Source organism: Silurus aristotelis, assembly GCF_946808225.1.
Source record: "Silurus aristotelis genome assembly, chromosome: 14".
In the NCBI taxonomy this organism is placed as follows: Eukaryota; Metazoa; Chordata; class Actinopteri; order Siluriformes; family Siluridae; genus Silurus; species Silurus aristotelis.
The window spans coordinates 13,180,810-13,198,454 of NC_139587.1; the positions used below are offsets into that span (position 1 = coordinate 13,180,810).

The following is a 17,645-nucleotide window of genomic DNA, read 5'->3' on the forward strand; positions in this document are numbered from 1 at the left end:
CGAGGTCGAGATAAGTGTATTTACATGAAAACTAAAAATGCACCAGTCTTTATGTTCAGGTTGTACAGTATTTATAATCTCTATAAATCACTTCAAAATCCTCCACAAATATATGACAGTCCACATACCTGCTGGCGAAGTGCTCGATCCGGCTGTGTGTGTCGGCATGTGGTAGCCTAGGAGAGGAACACGGCCTGCCACATCACATACACAACACTCTGTTAGCATGGGGGCACATTAATATTAATGCTTCTCTGTGTGCTTGTTTAGGTGAAACCAAACACATCTCACTCTGTCACAAATCCCTCCCATCACTAGTAGAGGCAAATCATCTAGCTAGCAGGCTCACTGTAATTTTAAAATGGCATGCTCACGTCTCGCCACTCTCTGCTTCCAGGACAGTTTGCACCGGCAGATATCCTCTCTGTGGGTGCTTGCTGAAGTACTGCTTCGATCGGAACTTGTTCTTTAGAGTCTTCGCAAAATCTCGCATCTTCTCACCTGAGGTGGTCTACACAAGAAGGATGGACAGCCAAAATTGTAGGGAAAGTAAGAAGGAAATAATGACAGAAAGAGAGAGACAGAGGATGAAGTAAATGGAGAAAAATGTAAACAGGAAAGTATATTTTAAAAGAAGAGAAAGAGGGAAGGACTCCTTTAAAAACATTGAGAGCCATCAGTCTTTTCCAAGGTCACTCATCATTCACAAAATAATCATCTGACTATTAAACTTATTCTATCACCAAGTTAGCAGCAGCTGCAAGCATTTTATGACAAGGATCCAAGTGGCCACACACAGAGTATTATAGTGATATATGTACATGGGAAAACTATTAAGCGTATGGAATTGAGAAAGCAGAGCGTGCGTGTGTGTGCGCGCGAGTTTGTGTATGTCTGTGTCTGTGTGTCTGTCTGTGTTAGCAGGCTGATAATGAATGTATACCAGGGTATAGTACTCCATAATGGGGTAGTGGAGCTTTTTGCCTTTGGTTGTTCGCCCGGTCAGAAAACACATCTGGCAGATATCCACGTTGAACTGTTTAAGACTCCGGTATCTGCATCAAAAGCAGAAGAGGGGGACAACATTAGATCCAAGTGTTTCATTGACAAAATAAAGTCTTATTATCTTTAATCCTCAAATTATGTTTTTATTTGTACACCATGTAGTAAAATGCTATGAACCCAGGGTTGCACCAGTCACAAGCCTGAATAAGGCTTGTGTTGAGAAGGGCATCCATTGTAAAACAGGTCCCAAATCAAATATGCAGGTCACAAAAGAGAATTTCATACCGATTGGCCAAGCCCCAGGTTACCAACAATGGCCGTATTGTTAGCCAACAGGTTATTAGTGGAAATTGGGTTATTATTGGCCAAAGCAGCAGAAGAAGAGGGGGAAGACATCTACAGAGACAGCAAGGAAAGGAGAAGTGTAGGAGAGTGGAGGTTAGCGTGGGCACTTTAAATGTTGGTACTATGACTGGTAAAGGGAAAGAGATAGCTGATATGATGGAGTGGAGAAAGGTAAACGTGTATGATCATGAAGACCACATGGAAAGTGAGTAAGGTCAGGAACATTCTATCATGGTTTGGATGGAAAGAGAAATGGTGTAGGGGTGATCCTGAAGTAAGAGACAGTAAAAGTGTAGTGAAGGTGAAGAGAGTGATGAACGTAAAGCTGGAAGTTGAAGGGTTGATGATAAATGTCATCAGTTCCTAATCTCCAAAAATGGGTAAGATTGAGAAATTTTAGAAATTAGTTTATTAGAGAGACAGCACATGTAGGACCTTTTGGAGACAAAGAGAGGCTCGATTGAGATGGTTTGGACATGTGCAGAGGAGGGACATGGGGTATATTGGTAGAAGAATGCTGAGGATGGAGCCAACAAGAAGGAGGAAAAGAGGCCAAGGAGGAGGATTATGCATGTGGCGAGGGAAGACATGCGGGTAGTTGGTTTAGAAAAGGCAGATGCAGAGGGCAGAGTAGCATGGAGACGGATGATCGGCTGTGGCCACCCCTAACGAGAGCAGCCGAAAGAAGAAGACAAAGTAGTAAAAAACTATGAAAACAACATGGAGCTCATTATCTGTGTGTGTGTGTGTGTGTGTGTGTGTGTGTGTGTGTGTGTGTGTGTGTGTGTGTGTGTGTGTGTGTATGTGTGTTTGTTATGTGCGCAAGGGGATGATGCAAGCAGAGAAACAAACCCCAATGGCTAAAAGCGTGTGTGCTCAATGTCAGTGTGCTGTCTCACTAGGTATATTTTATACATTTTTCTGAATCACTGTGGAAGGAGCAGGTTGAAACTTGAACCAAAAAACAATAATGTAAATGTCACTAAATGGCCATAAATGGAACTACTTATTATTCACTGAAAAGAAAACAGATAAGGAGGTCCAGATAAGTTCATGTAAGAGCCCTCTGTATATTAACATATACTATTATCGATTAAGGATATACACCAAGTAGTGCATTGCATCTGCTTTCAAGAAAACTGGCACATTTTTACAGAGTACTGCATAACATTAAATTTACATAATTTTTGTACTCAAGTCAATGTATAACCTTTAGCAAATATAACATAAAAAATCTACTAGAGAAGCAATGTGTTCAGGGCCCCTGAGACATGCAGTTCTACATAATAATGTACAGGCTATACAATATTTATTAAAGACAATGTAAATTACTGAATTTACTTCATGAATTACTGTAATTAAAATGTGCTTGGAAGCCCACCTGAAGCCTTTAATGGGGCACTGTTTACAGATGTAGCACCTAGCTTGGTGCTTCGCAGATTCAGCCAAGGTCACACGGTGCAGTACAGGAAGCCACACCATGGATTGAGGCTCCAGACTCACCCACTCCAGGAAATTACTTAGTTCAATAGATGGCTTACCTGCCACCTTGTAAGAAATCATCAAAAGGGAGAGAAGATCATATACATAAATTCACATGTTCAATAATAAATAATAATTGCAATATTACAGATGCATCTGATAAACCAATAATTTGACAATATGTTAAAGCTAATCCGTAATAATTACATTATATTACATGCTAGAAAGTTACATATCTGACAATCAAAAGATTTTGACACCCCAGACAAATATGTAAATAACAATTTGCTACTAAAATGAAGTTGTTGTTATACTCCCATTAACTGAGCATCAAAGATGCATTAAAAGTTTTATTTTCCCCAGAGCTGTATTTGAAGACTTGCAAAGAGCCACAATTAAAGGCAACGTCTCCTCTACAGCCCAGATTTGGCACTATAGTATTGCTTTATTGTGTGTGTCTTTGTACGTGTGTGTGTGTGTATGTGTGTGTGTGTGTGTGTGTGTGTGTGTGTGTGTGTGTGTGTGTGTGTATGTGTAAGAGAGAGAGAGAGTGAGAGATTGGTTTGTGACTTTTTTTAGAACCTTTAAAATTGTGAAGCACTGAAACAAATCTTGACAATCTGCCTCCTCTAGCAAAATATTGGTTCCAACCCAATAAGAGCCTTTCTATCTACTCCCCCCTCCCCCAAACCACCCACACACACAGACACACCCACACCCACCAAGTTCTCTGCTCCCAAGGCAAGCTCAGCTGTGCTGCTTTATTAATCAGGCTTTATTAACAGACTAGGAGATAAATTGCCAGTTTGCATATAAGCTTGGCACTGCATTAGTGTTTCACCAGCTAGAAAAATGCTAACATTGAACAAATGTGGAAATGAATAGATTTTTAATTAAATGTGTGTGATATCAGAGTCATGCTTCTGAATAAGGAAGGATTTACTAAAGGTTTGACAACATGTCTAAAAATGATAACCCAATACAGAAAGTGTTGGCCCTTAAAGCAAATGCATAATTAGTTTGTCTGTATAGCTAAACACAGTGCCATTCCAAGTTGTTATTGTGGTTTCTACAGCCCTACTTGTAAAATGACAGATGAGCAGGAGTTTTACACACACACACACACACACACACACACACACACACACACACACACACACACACACACACACACACACACACACACACACACACTAACGTCAGTTAAGGCGTAATTTGGCAAACTGGGCAAATGCAAGGAACACTAGAACAAGACAGCAGCAGGAATTATACTTCCTCATCTGGGTGGCATTTAACACAATTACACATACATTTATTAGGACTTTGGCAGTGATTGCTGGATAGCAAATTCATTAGTATGTTTTTCTGATTTGATATGCTCATCATGCAGCACACACTGGACAGAACTGACAATGTCAAGTTTAGATGATTGCCACATTTGCACATCTGCATTCGCAAAAGTTTTAGCATGGAGGAACAAACAATCATCTGGCTCTTCAGAATGAACATTATATTTAAATGTGTGTCTAAAAATAAAAATTTTGTCTGACTCGGTTTTAATGTTAGCTGTGGTTTGAGGAAGAGTAGCCCAGTGTTGCTGCATTATTTCCTTATATTATATTTATCTGGCCTCTGGGAAAGCATTGCCTGCCAGATTCTGAGCGACGTAAAAAGCAAATAAAGAGAGGTGAAAGAATGATTATAAGTAACTCAAAAGAAAGACATTTTCACATGAACCCTTTAAACAAAAGGGATATTGAGAATATTTTGTTTTTATTTTTATATCTTTTCCTCATGCTGTTTTCTTCTGGTACCTGATTCTTCTTTCGTTTAGTCTGATAAAATTGCAGTTTAGGCAGTATTTACTGCAAGGCTTGCAAACAAAACCAAAACATAAACCAAATATCAAATTTCAAGTCAGGCAAACAGCAAACACCATATACATGGTACTCCAGAGAAAAGAAACCATAACAATGCAATATATCAGAACCAGAGAGGCAATCACAATAACATGGCTTGCAATACGCTTAAGTGTAATCCAAACAGCACTAATACATTGCAGTTTCTATAAATTAATATATTATAAATAAAATTGAAAACAAGTATGTCTTACTAGAAACATGGCGATCGTGAGCATTGTTCATAGACAGAGGTTTCCATAGACATTGCACTAGGGATGAAAGTAGTTACATTTATTTATATTTTATGTTAAATGCATTCCCTATTCTGGATGATGGTGTTTTATAGTCTGTGATAGTTCTCCGTCCCCGCCACAAACTCCTAGAGCTACCACGATGAAACTGTGACTTTAGTTTCCTTTTGTCGCGCCTATTTTCTTCCTTCACCATTCTGCACACACTGTAAGATGCATCCTTAAACTTGTCCATGTTCCTGGTGGTGAACCCCGCGTTGTAGGCAGTGGAGCAGAATAGTTGCGGATAGTTTTATCCACTCATGGCTTCTGGTTGGGAAACATTCCGATGATGGTTTTCTGTACCTTGTCATCCTCTAGTTTCCCAAAAAATCCCTCAACCGCTTACGTAAACCTGTTAATGTCAGCAGAGCTGCACCTAAACATGTCCCAGTCTAATCCCTGCTGGTCTCCCAGAGAGCCCCACCCAGTCTGCCTGCTGTGCAAAGAATGTCAAACAGTTGTCCTGCCCAGTGCAGTGTCCGTACTTGGCATTGGGGTCTCTGAGGGCTTCACCCATCCTCAGAGCCTCACCCTGCGAGCATCTCCCAGCCTGGAATTCCCACCAAGAGCAATACTCAGCCTTCCTGCCTGGCTGGGGGCATTGCCCATCTCTTCTGACCTGCCGAGATCACTGCTCTGCCTGCCTGCCCTGCTAAGCACACCACCCCAGCCTGTCTGCATGGCCAAGCACGCTCCCAAGCCTGTCAGCCCTGCTGTGAATGCCTCCTGGTCCTGCCGCATTACAGAGAATGTGTCCCAGCCTGCCTGTCATGCAGAGGGTGTCGCTCTGCTCCCGGTCCCCACGCAGGGCGTCACTCTACATCAGCTTGGGTCCTGCTGAGGGTGACGCTCAGCTTCCTTGTCCTGTCATGGTCACTGCTGCACTCCCAAGCCTTGCTGACTACGTTGCTGTGCTGCTGATCTTTGCTCTGCTGACGCTTCTTCTCATTACATCTGTCAGAAAGCCGGGGTGTCCATCACAAACCAGTCCCTAAGGGCAGCCCCCAGGAGGCTCACTCTATGCTTTTTTTTCCCTTTCCCAACCTCCAAGGCGTCGTGCCGAGTGGTGTCTCTGTTTGCTGGTACCCGACCTACCTCATGCTTCAGTTCAAGGACGTTTGTGCCTGTCCAGCTGGTATTTGGAATTTATTTTGTTTTGGGTTCTAATTTTGGTTCTCCCTGCATTGCTCTGTCTGCCTGCTTTCGGATCTAAGCCTGTTTTTCTGGCTCTGATTTTTGTGTCTACCTGCATTGTTAGGGATTTTTGGGATAAGGACTGTAATATCGGTTTCTGCCTTTGTTTTGCCCAGCATTGTTATATTTGCTGGTTTATGGATTATGGACTATTTGTTTCAGATCTGGTTTAGTCTGCTGTTTTCTCCTGCACCTGAGCCCATAGGTTTTCAGACAGTTGCCTTTACTCTTTGCCTCCTGTCTCAATAAAGACTGTTTTTTTTTAACTCTTGCATCTTGGGTCCTTCCAGTCACTCTGCTGATATGGAAGATACATTTTATTAAATTAAAAAACTTGAACCAATTGCTAAGATGAATTTTGCAGTGCATTGCGTTCTATTCACATAGGGTACAATAGGTTTACTAAAATCTTGTAGTGTGTAAAGTATCTTTTTAAACAGTTGCTTAAGACTCACCATGCGGAAGCAGCTACGAACACTGGGATCCACATTACTTCCCCCAAAGGCTGCCACCTCACCAAGCTGCCGAGGGATCTGGATGGCTTCATGCAGAAGCAGGCTGAGGTGTTTCTGATCCATTAAGCCATTTGACTCACATGCCTGTTTAAACAGGTCTAAACAAATACCAAAGTGGGATAGATACTTTTGTAGTGGTGGTATAAACAGACATTAACAATTACAGCACTATATGTACTACTATAAAATACTACAAATTACTATGTAATACAATATACAATAACTGCAAAAATATATAACAAAAAACATTGTGCACAGTGTTAACAGATTGTTAACAGATAAATGTACAACATAGTAGATTATTACAAAACATTACAGCAAATATTTGCATTAACTTATTTTTCATTGCTAAACAGAATGATTTTTTATTTTTAATAGGCATGAAAAGTCTTTTAGATCAACTTTCTAGATCTCCCAGTACACTTCAGCCTACTCTCAACAGTTGTCTTATCCTCTTCCAAGTATAGCTCATGCTTAAACAGACGGCAGTCTCAAAAATGCTAGTGAGGCTGTTGATATCAGGTTGCTAGGGAGATTTGTATACTGAGCATTCTGCATTATGCTATTTTGCATCACTTTGCTGCTCAGCAGTGTTCCTATAAATAACTGCAGAAACCAACCATATACACAAACACTGTCATTATATGTGCACTGTCTATTTACAACAGATGTGTTATCACCTTCTCTAATTGCCTAATGTACCTACAATTTGGTTACAGCAGCTGAACAGTATTTTAACTAGCTCTATTGCACAGGACCTTAGAGATAATATTAAGGCCTTGTCCAACCATCATTTAATTTTTATTCTCATTAAGTAAATATCTTTACAAAATAAAGACAGATCATGCAGACAGAAGACAGACAGATTTTTAATTCTGATTTAACTTATTGACTAATTATTCATTGTTAGGAATGGAATTTGCTAATTTAGCCACAAGGATACAGGGACAAAATCAGGCACCGACAATGGGAGGAGTGGCCTGGGGAGCAGGGGGGCAGGTGACCATTCAGTGCCATTGCCATTTTTTTTTAAATGTACAGTACCAGTCAAACATTTTTCTCCTTCAGTGGTTTGTCTTTATTTTTGTTCATTTCAACATTGTACATAATACATAAGGCATTCAAACTATAAAAGAACACATACGGAATTATGTAGAAATCAGAAATTTGAAAATAACTAGAATGTTTTATATCTTAGATTTTATAAAGTGGCCACGATTTGCTTTGATGACAGCTTTGCTTCATTCTTCAGTCTCATGAGGTAGTCAGCTGGAATAGTTTTCCATCAATTTTGAGTAGTTGAGTGCTTGATAATTTGAGTAAATTTATTCTCTGCAGCAGCAGTAGCTCTTGGTCTTCCTTTCCTGGGATAATCCTCATGAGAGCTGTTTCATCATAGTGTTTGATTGTTTTGGAGATTGCACTTGGGACACATTTAAAGTTCTTGAGATTTTTCAGATTGACTGACCTTCTTAAAGTATTGATGGACTGTCTTTCCTCTTTAATTAACTGAGTGTTTTTTTTGCCATAATATGGATTTGTACAGTAGTTGCAGTAGCACTAATAGGGATATTGACTATGAACTCACCCTTTCCTCTGCTCAAGACAACTGATGGTCTAAAGCACATTAAGAAGGCAAAAAAAATGTCACAAGTCTTCAGTATTAATCTACAATTTTGATAATTAAAATAATGTAATGTAAAAACACTGGAGAAGAGGAAGAAGGAAAAGTGTCTGGTACTGTACAAGATTTGGACACATTATCTATCTTAGACAGATTTAGACACATTATCTATCTTTGACAGTTGACAATGCTGCCCCTGACCTGCTCAGCCAAAATTTGTGCAATTCACATCTTACTAGTAAATCCATGTGGTTTGTCTCATGTGGTTACTGACAAGGTCAAATTAATAAAATTTGTTAAAAAAACCTGGCCTCTTGTTACCAGTTTTTAAAATACTGCTTCATAAGTGCAAATAGAAAAAGCATAAATTAAGCGCCTGTCAAAAAGCAGCCCATTGGTTTAAAATTATTAATATTATTTGATCCTCTCTTTAATATAAATTGTACATGTTTTGCTTGAAAGAAAAACAAAAATCATTTCCTTGGAGAAAAATGCTTATTTTATGCTAAAAATAAAAAAGGATTTTGTTAGGAAAAAAACATTCTCACTGTGTAATGAGGTTAGGGTTAGAGATGTGCATTTATGACAGTACAGTGAAAAAACTTGCGTGAGGGACAAGGGAGATTCCTACTCACATCTGTATTTCTCCTTGATGTCTGCATTGCATAGGCTAACTATTCCCATCTTGACAGAGAGTACTCGCATCTTTCCATTTCGACCACTGGAGAGTGGGGCACAGGAGAAGATCTGTTTTTTTTTTTTTTTTAATTCACTGTATAATTGTTCATGGTGTGTGAAAGAGTGCGTGTTGCCACAAAGCTTGCAGATGAACACAAAACCAATTTGGTGAGTAGTCCTGGTTTACAGTGTGCAGTGAAGGATGAGCAGCACACAATATAATAGCAGTTACATTATAGCTTCTAGTAAAGACTGTAGCAATAATTTTTGTTATTCTGTATCTATTCCTGTATACATTTAGTGGAACTATTACTTTACTGGTGGTTATTTATTTTTACGAGGTTAACATGGTGGGACTTATGTTTATATAATTCAGTTACATTTAGTTTTTATTTGTATAGTGCTTGTAACAATGAACACTGTCCCAAAGCAGACTTACAAAAAAAGAATAGGTTATGTAATGTATATAACATAAAGTTTGTATAAAATAAGATGCAGTCCCCAACTAATTTTGTGTAGCAGCTTGTTAGACTAAAGATATGTATGCTGTAGCAACACAAACAACAGCAACACATAAATATAGACTTGCAGGAATTCTTAAGTAGATTATGAGTTCTATATGGTTTTCAATGTTTCATACATCCCAAGAGTATCTCTAATAGCTACAATATTTTCACTTTCCAGACAAGATATGGGAAATGATGATGAACCAGAGGCTCCTTAAATTATAATATTTGTATTTGTTTAAAGCATTATATATTTCTTAGAACATAGCAGAACAAATATGCAACAAGTATGCCACAAAAATATGAGACAACAGTGACTTAACTAAGAACAGGATGTCCCTCTACAATTGTTGAGAAAAAAAAATGGTCAGAGAAGCTTTCAAGAGGCCTACAGTAAAATTAAAATGATTGAGAAATTACTATTACTATTATTAGGATGACATTGTTGAAATAATAATAAAAAACTAAGTCTGCCTTAAGTATGCAAAAAATATATGTATGATTTCCCAAAGCCACATGGAATTATGTATTATGGCCTGATATCAGCAAACGTAACACCAAAACATTAATACATGGGGGAAAAAATTTTTTGTAAATGTAATCTCTTTAGTTTATATGTTGCAATTTCACAATACAGGTAACACCGGTTATGACAACATATTTTGGCTAATTTAACACTACAAAACCTGACATTTTAACAAGGGTGTGTTCACAACATTGTAATAAAGAACCCAGCCATTATGGTTGCACAAGCCAGTGCAATCTTAGTGCCGGTCCCAAGCCCGGATAAATGGGGAGGGTTGCGTTAGAAAGTGCATCCAGCGTAAAACATGTGCCAAATCAAATATGCAGATCACAAACCTGAATTCCATACAGGATCGGTCGAGGCCCGGGTTACCAACGACCGCCACAGGTATTGTTAGCCAACAGGGTACCGGTGGAAATTGGGCTACTGTTGATCAAAGAGAGGAGGCGGGAGATGTCTACAGAGACAGCAGGGAAAGGAGAAGTGTAGGAGAGTAGAGCTTAGGGTTGGTACTTTAAATGTTGGTACTATGACTGGTAAAGGGAGAGAGATAGCTGAAATGATGGAAAGGAGAAAGGTAGATATGTTGTGTGTTTAAGAAACCAAGTGGAAAGGGAGTAAGGCCAGGAACGTTGGAGGGGGGTTTAAACTGTTGTACTGTTGTGTGGATGGAAAGAGAAATGGTGTAGGGGTAATTCTGAAGAAAGAGTACAGTAAGAGTGTAGTGGAGGTTAAGAGAAAGTTTCTGATAAGGTGATGTACAAGAAGCTGGAAATTGATGGGGCGATGATAAATGTCATCAGTGCTTATGCTCCACAAGTGGAGATGGAGGAAAAGGAAAAATTCTGGAGGAAGTTACATGAAGTGGTGGAGAGTGTACCTAGGAATAAAAGATTGCTGGTGATTGCTGCAGACTTCAATGGCCATGTTTGTGAAGGGAACAGAGGTGATGAGGAGGTGATGGGTAGGTATGGCTTTAAGGAGAGGAATGTGGTAGGGCAGATGGTGATAGACTTTGCTGAAAGGATGGAGGTTGCAGTGGGAAATACTTATTTTAAGAAGTAGAAGGATCATAGGGTGACATAAGAGTGAAAGAAGGTGCATACAGGTGGACTATATTCTATGCAGGAGATGCAACCTGAAAGAGATTGGAGACTGTAAGGTGTTGGCAGGGGACAGTGTAGCTAGACAGTATCAGATGGTGGTCTGATGTCTTTGGTGGTGAAGAAGATGAGGAACACACACATCCACATCCAAGATGGCGGTAGGCTAAAAGCTAACCCTAGCCGGCCTGCTCTACCATCTCTTCTGCTGGCAAATGTCTGCTCCCTGGATAATAAATTGGACTACATCAGAATCCAACAAACTGCTCGGCGTGAGTACAGACACTGCTGCGTCTTTGTGTACACTGAGACATGGCTAAGCAACAGAGTTCCAGATGCCTCCATTCAGCTGGATGGGCTAGCTGCGTTTTGTGCCGACAGAAACGCAGCTCTGTGCGGTAAGACTCACGGTGGTGGTCTGTGTGTTTACATCAACACGGAATGGTGTAAGAACTCTGTCCTCGTTTCCACCTACTGTTTATCGCTGTTGGAGTTTATGGTTGTGAGATGTAGACCTTTTTATCTACCCCTGGAATTCACCACCGCTATTGTGCTCGGTGTGTACATTCCACATATCGCTAATGCTAAGGACTCAGCACTTAGCAGGTGTTCAAGACACGCCTGAAAGCAGGTTAGAACCTGGCCAGCAGGATACATGTCTGCCCTCCAGGACTGCTTTCAATGCACTGACTGGGACATGTTCAGGGAAGCTGCAACCAACGACAATTTTATCAACTTGGAGGAGTACACGTCAACAGTTACCAGCTTCATCGACAAGTGCATTGATGACGTGACCATCTCCAAGACCATCACTAAACGCTCCAAACAACATGGTGGCGAGGAAGACCACCCCTTCACCCAGTGACCAGGTGCTCTGTCTAACCGCAGCTGAAGTGAGGAAAACTCTATGAGGAGTTAACCCACAAAAGTCTGCTGGACCAAACAACATTCCTGGCAGAGTGCTCAGGGAATGTGCAGAACAGCTAGTGGATGTCTTTACTGACATATTTAACATCTCTCTGAGCAGCACCATTGTTCCTATGTGCCTCAAGACGATGACCATTGTTCCCGTGCCGAAGAAGTCTACTCTCTCCTGCCTAAATGACTATCTTCCCGTCACGCTCACACCCATCGTGATGAAGTGCTTCAAGAGGCTTGTCATGAGGCACATCAACACCCAGCTACCACCCTCACTGGACCCCATGCAGTTCACGTATTGTCCAAACCGCTCCACGGATGATGCCATCTCCACTACACTTCATCTGGCCCTCACCCACTTGGACAACAAGGACTCATATGTACGTATGCTGTTCATAGATTTCAGCTCAGCATTCAACACAATCATCCCTTAGCACCTGATTGAGTAGTTGAGCCTACTAAGCCTGAACACCGTAACTGTACAACACTGTAACTAGATCCTGGACTTCCAGACTGGGAGACATCAGTGAGTCCAGATCAGAAACAACATCTCCAGCACTACCACACTGAGCACTGGGGCACCTCAGGGCTGTGTGCTCAGTCCACTGCTGTTCACTATGCTGACTTACGACTGTGTAGCAATGCACAGCTCGAATCACATCCTCAGGTTCGCCGATGACATGACTGGGAAGACACGATCAGCAAGAACAATGAGTCAGCATACAGAGAGGAGGCGCAACGGTTAACAGCCTAGTGTGGAGCGAACAACCTGTCTCATAACGTTGACAAAACGAAAGAGATCGTTGTTGACTTCGGAAGAGCACAGATCGACCATTTTCCGCTGAACATCGATGGATCCTCCATGGAGATCATCAAGAGCACCCAATTCCTTGGTGTTTGTTTGGTTGGATAACCTCACCTGGTCACTCAACAACAGCTCCATCACCAAAAAAAGCCCAGCAGCATCTCTACTTCCTGGGAAAGCTAAGTAAAGCTCATCTCCTTCCCCCCATCCTGACCACGTTCTACAGAAGGACCATTGAGATCATCTTGAGCAGCTGCATCACTGCTTGGTTTGGGAACTGCACCGTCTTGGATCGCAAGACCCAACAGAGGATAGTGAGGACAGCTAAAAAGATCATCGGAATCTTTCGCTCCTCTATCATGGACATTTACACCACACGCTGCATCCGCAATGCCAACAGCATTGTGGACAACCCCACACACCCCTCACACACACTTTTCACCTTCCTGCATTCAGGGCAGCGGTTCCCAAGCATTTAGTTTGTCGCATCCAGACTGTGCAACAGTTTCTTCCCTCAAGCCATCAGGCTCCTCAATACACAGAACTGAACTGAAACTCACGCACACACACACACACACAACTGTGTGACTGATCTCTACAACCTGGACTCAAATACACAATCGTACTCACTTCACACATCCATGTCTTCAGCACCACACATATTACATCACTTAATTACTACAAACTGTTTACATGCCGTTTTTTGCACATCTTTTTTTTTTGGATTGATGCTATTGCTCTTTTGCACATCATTTTGTTTACATTTTTGTTAATTACAATGTTCACTTTACTCTTTTACACATCATAATGTACAGTACAATATACAACAGGTTAATTAGTGGTGCCATTTTGTGTTTTGTGTATTTGTCTTACACTGTCTTGTGTTGTCCTGCACTGTCCTGTATTGTCTTGCACTGTCTTGTTTTGTCTTTGCACTAGGAAATGACTATAAAAGCTTCTTGACTTAACTCTTGACTTGACTTGAGGAAGAGAGCAAGAACTAAAATAAACATAATATGGTGGAAAGTGAAGGAGGAAGACAGGGGGATCAGTGCTATTGAAGAGACGCTGAATGCTTGGGCTACTACTGCAGAAGTGATAAGGGAGACAGCTATGATGGTACCTGGTGTGACATCTGGAAAGAGAAATGAAAACAAAAATACATGGTGGGGGAAATAGGAAATGTAGGAAAGCATAAGAAAGAGGTTGGCAAAACAGAATTGGGATCGGCAGAGAGATGCGGCAACAGGTGAAGAGTGATGTGGCAAAAGCAAAGGCATATGAGTTGTATGAGAAGTTGGACACTAAGGAGGGAGAAAAGTATATGTATCAATTGGCAAGGCAGAGGGACTAAGCTGGGAAGGATGTGCTACAAGTAGGAGCAATAAAAGCATCACTGGCACCCAACTACCATTGAACACCCTTACCACTGCAGATGTCTGCACAGAGCTCACAACATCATCAAGAACTGTTCACATCCCAGTTACAAACTGTTTAACCTCCTTCCATTAAAAAAAGAAGATTCAGGAACATACGCACCAGAACCAGCAGGTTCAGGGACAGCTTTTTTCCATCCACCATCACACTACTGAACTCTACACTACGTTAGATCACTGTATAAAACAAGGTATATATTTTCTGTACAATTATAAATACAATGTACAATGTACATATTGTATTTTTTATACTCATCATTCTCTACATATATTGTACCTTACATATATCTGCACTATACCTTACTAATGACCTGTTTTTAGCTTCAGACCAAGGCTACATCTCTCTGTTAGTTTTACTAGATCTTAGTTCTGCATTCAACACTATAGATCATGATCTTCTCCTAGATTGCTTACAAAATTACATTGGCATTCAGGGACAGGCATTAGGCTGGTTTAAATCCTACCTGTCTGTGCCTTAAATGGAGAGCTATACAGTTTAATGCAAATAAATTATGGGGTGCCACAAGGTTCAGTTCTAGGACCCCTGCTTTTCACAATATACATGCTTCCCTAGGCAAATATTATTAGTAGGCATGGGATCAGCCCTGGGGAGTATTTCCTTGCCACAATCAGGGACAAACTTACTTATAAAGAACATATACAGTACAGACCAAAAGTTTGGACACACCTTCTCATTCAAAGAGTTTTCTTTATTTTCATGACTATGAAAATTGTAGATTCACACTGAAGGCATCAAAACTATGAATTAACACGTGGAATTATATATGGAATTATATACATAAAAAAGTGTGAAACAACTGAAAAATGTCATATTCTAGGTTCTTCAAAGTAGCCACCTTTTGCTTTGATTACTGCTTTGCACACTCTTGGCATTCTCTTGATGAGCTTCAAGAGGTAGTCACCTGAAATGATCTTCCAACAGTCTTGAAGGAGTTCCCAGAGAGATGCTTGGCACTTGTTGGCCCTTTTGCCTTCACTCTGCGGGCCAGCTCACCCCTAAACCATCTCGATTGGGTTCAGGTCCGGTGACTGTGGCGCAGCACCCCATCACTCTCCTTCTTGGTCAAATAGCCCTTGATGCCTTTAGTGTGACTACAATTTTCATAGTCATGAAAATAAAGAAAACTCTTTGAATGAGAAGGTGTGTCCAAACTTTTGGTCTGTACTGTACATTTTTTATCACCACATTATCTGTGTAAAGCTGCTTTGAGACAATACAAATAAAAATTAATTAAATTGAATTGAATTGAATCAGCTTCCACTGTTATGCTGATATTACCCAACTATATTTCTCATCGAAACCAGTCCATACATCTCAATTGGTTCAGATAACTGAGTGTGTCAGTCAAAGAATTAAAAGATTGGATGACTCATAACTTTCTATTATTAAATTCGGATAAGACAGAGATTTTGCTCATCGGTCCAAATCCCAGTACACGGAAGCTCCAGCATTTCAACCTGCATTTATAAGGATGTACTGTAACTACTAGTTTAACAGTAAAAGACCTGGGATTATTTTAGACAGCAACTTGTCTTTTAAAAATCATATCAGCCATTATTCAAAAACAGCCTTCTCCACCTTAGAAATATTGCTAAGATAAAAAACATGTTGTCTATATCTGATGCAGAGAACCTCGTCCATGCATTCATGACCTCCAGACTGGACTATTGTAATGCATTACTTGGTGGATGTCCTGCATCGTTAATAAACAAGCTACAGTTAGTCTAGAATGCAGCAGTTCTCACAAGGTCCAGAAAATATGATCATATAACCCCAATCTTATCATCCCTACACTGGCTACCTGTTAAGCTTCAAATCGACTACAAACTACTGCTACTTACTTACAAAACCCTAAATGGTTTTGCTTCCATGTATCTATCAAGTTTTCTAACACGCTATAATCCGTCGGGCTCCTTGAGATCTCAAAACTCCGGACTTCTAGTATTTCCTAGAATAGCAAAGTCCACTTCCTGACAGTGTTTGGGGCTCAGACACACTCTCCCAGTTTAAGTGCAGATTAAAAACTTATCTTTTTAGAGAATCCTACACATAACACACATCACATATTATAATCTTGTGCTCCAGTACATCTGAATACAAGCACATTATCAACTTATTAATATCATAAACAGCAGCTACGCTAATTCCTCTCCACTGCTTCCCTTTTTTACCCATCCTGAGCATCCTGAGGTTGCGCCACCCCCAGTAACATCCCACCTCATGAAGATTGTGGACCTTTAAAGAAGTAGATGCCGACCCAGCAAACATCGCGAACCATCTAGAGACGTACCAGCGCCAATTGGATCCCACTTCATGTGGAGTTTGGATATTGGACATTGGACCTCTTTGAGTATTTAAAGGCTCTGGCATGGAGAAGCTGGTGTTGGATCTATGATGATCCCAAATGTTGAGCTATTTTATGAGTTGCTCAGTAGCTTCTGGTTCCATAACCTCAAATGACTGTATAAGACTGCAGAAAGGACATTACTTATAATCTTCCATTCCAGTGCTCATGTTAGTTTTTACTTTCCAGTGTTCTGTATTGCTTAAAATATTTATAATCACACTCTTGATATCACAGCAATGAGGATGGGTTCCCCTTTTGAGTCTGGTTCCTCTCAAGGTTTCTTCCTCATATCATCTAAGGGAGTTTTTCCTTGCCACAGTCACCATGGCTTGCTCATCAGGGATATACACATCGTTCACCCTAACTGTTAAATTCTGTAAATCTGCTTTGAGACAATGTCTGTTGTGAAAAGCGCTATAGAAATAAACTTGACTTGACTGTACAAGTGGACAACAAGTGGACTTGTTAATTCAGCTTACACATTTTTTTCAATGCCTTAACCTTATATTCTTCACTTGTTGTTCCTTTACAACAGTGTTTCCACTGCCATAGACTTATTTACTTGTACCTTTCAACAATGTCCACACATCTCTGCACTGCTATAGCCTTTATATTTATTCACTATATTATTCATATATATTTATGTTACATATGTTACACACACACACACACACAATCACACACACACACACACACACACACACACATATATATATATATATATATATATATATATATATATATATATATATATATATATATATATATATATATATATATATAAATAACATGCTGTACATATACTACATACATTTTTGCACTTCTGGTAGATGCTAAACTGTATTTCGTTGCTGTGTACCTGTACTATGCAATGACAATAAAGTTCTATCTATCTATCTATCTATCTATCTATCTATCTATCTATCTATCTATCTATCTATCTAT

General features: G+C 40.2%; 1 protein-coding gene across 1 annotated transcript in view; it reads right to left on the reverse strand.

Moving 5' to 3' along the window:
- drp2 (dystrophin related protein 2) overlaps positions 1-17,645 on the reverse strand; it is a 104,515-nt gene that overhangs the window by 24,570 nt on the left and 62,300 nt on the right. Inside the window, exons 12-17 of the mRNA XM_083560266.1 lie at positions 8,995-9,080; positions 6,676-6,833; positions 2,732-2,898; positions 944-1,055; positions 375-511; positions 129-194 (exon numbers count right to left, since the gene is read on the reverse strand). Coding sequence (XP_083416392.1) covers positions 129-194; positions 375-511; positions 944-1,055; positions 2,732-2,898; positions 6,676-6,833; positions 8,995-9,080 — 726 coding nt within the window. The remainder of the gene's footprint in view (positions 1-128; positions 195-374; positions 512-943; positions 1,056-2,731; positions 2,899-6,675; positions 6,834-8,994; positions 9,081-17,645) is intronic.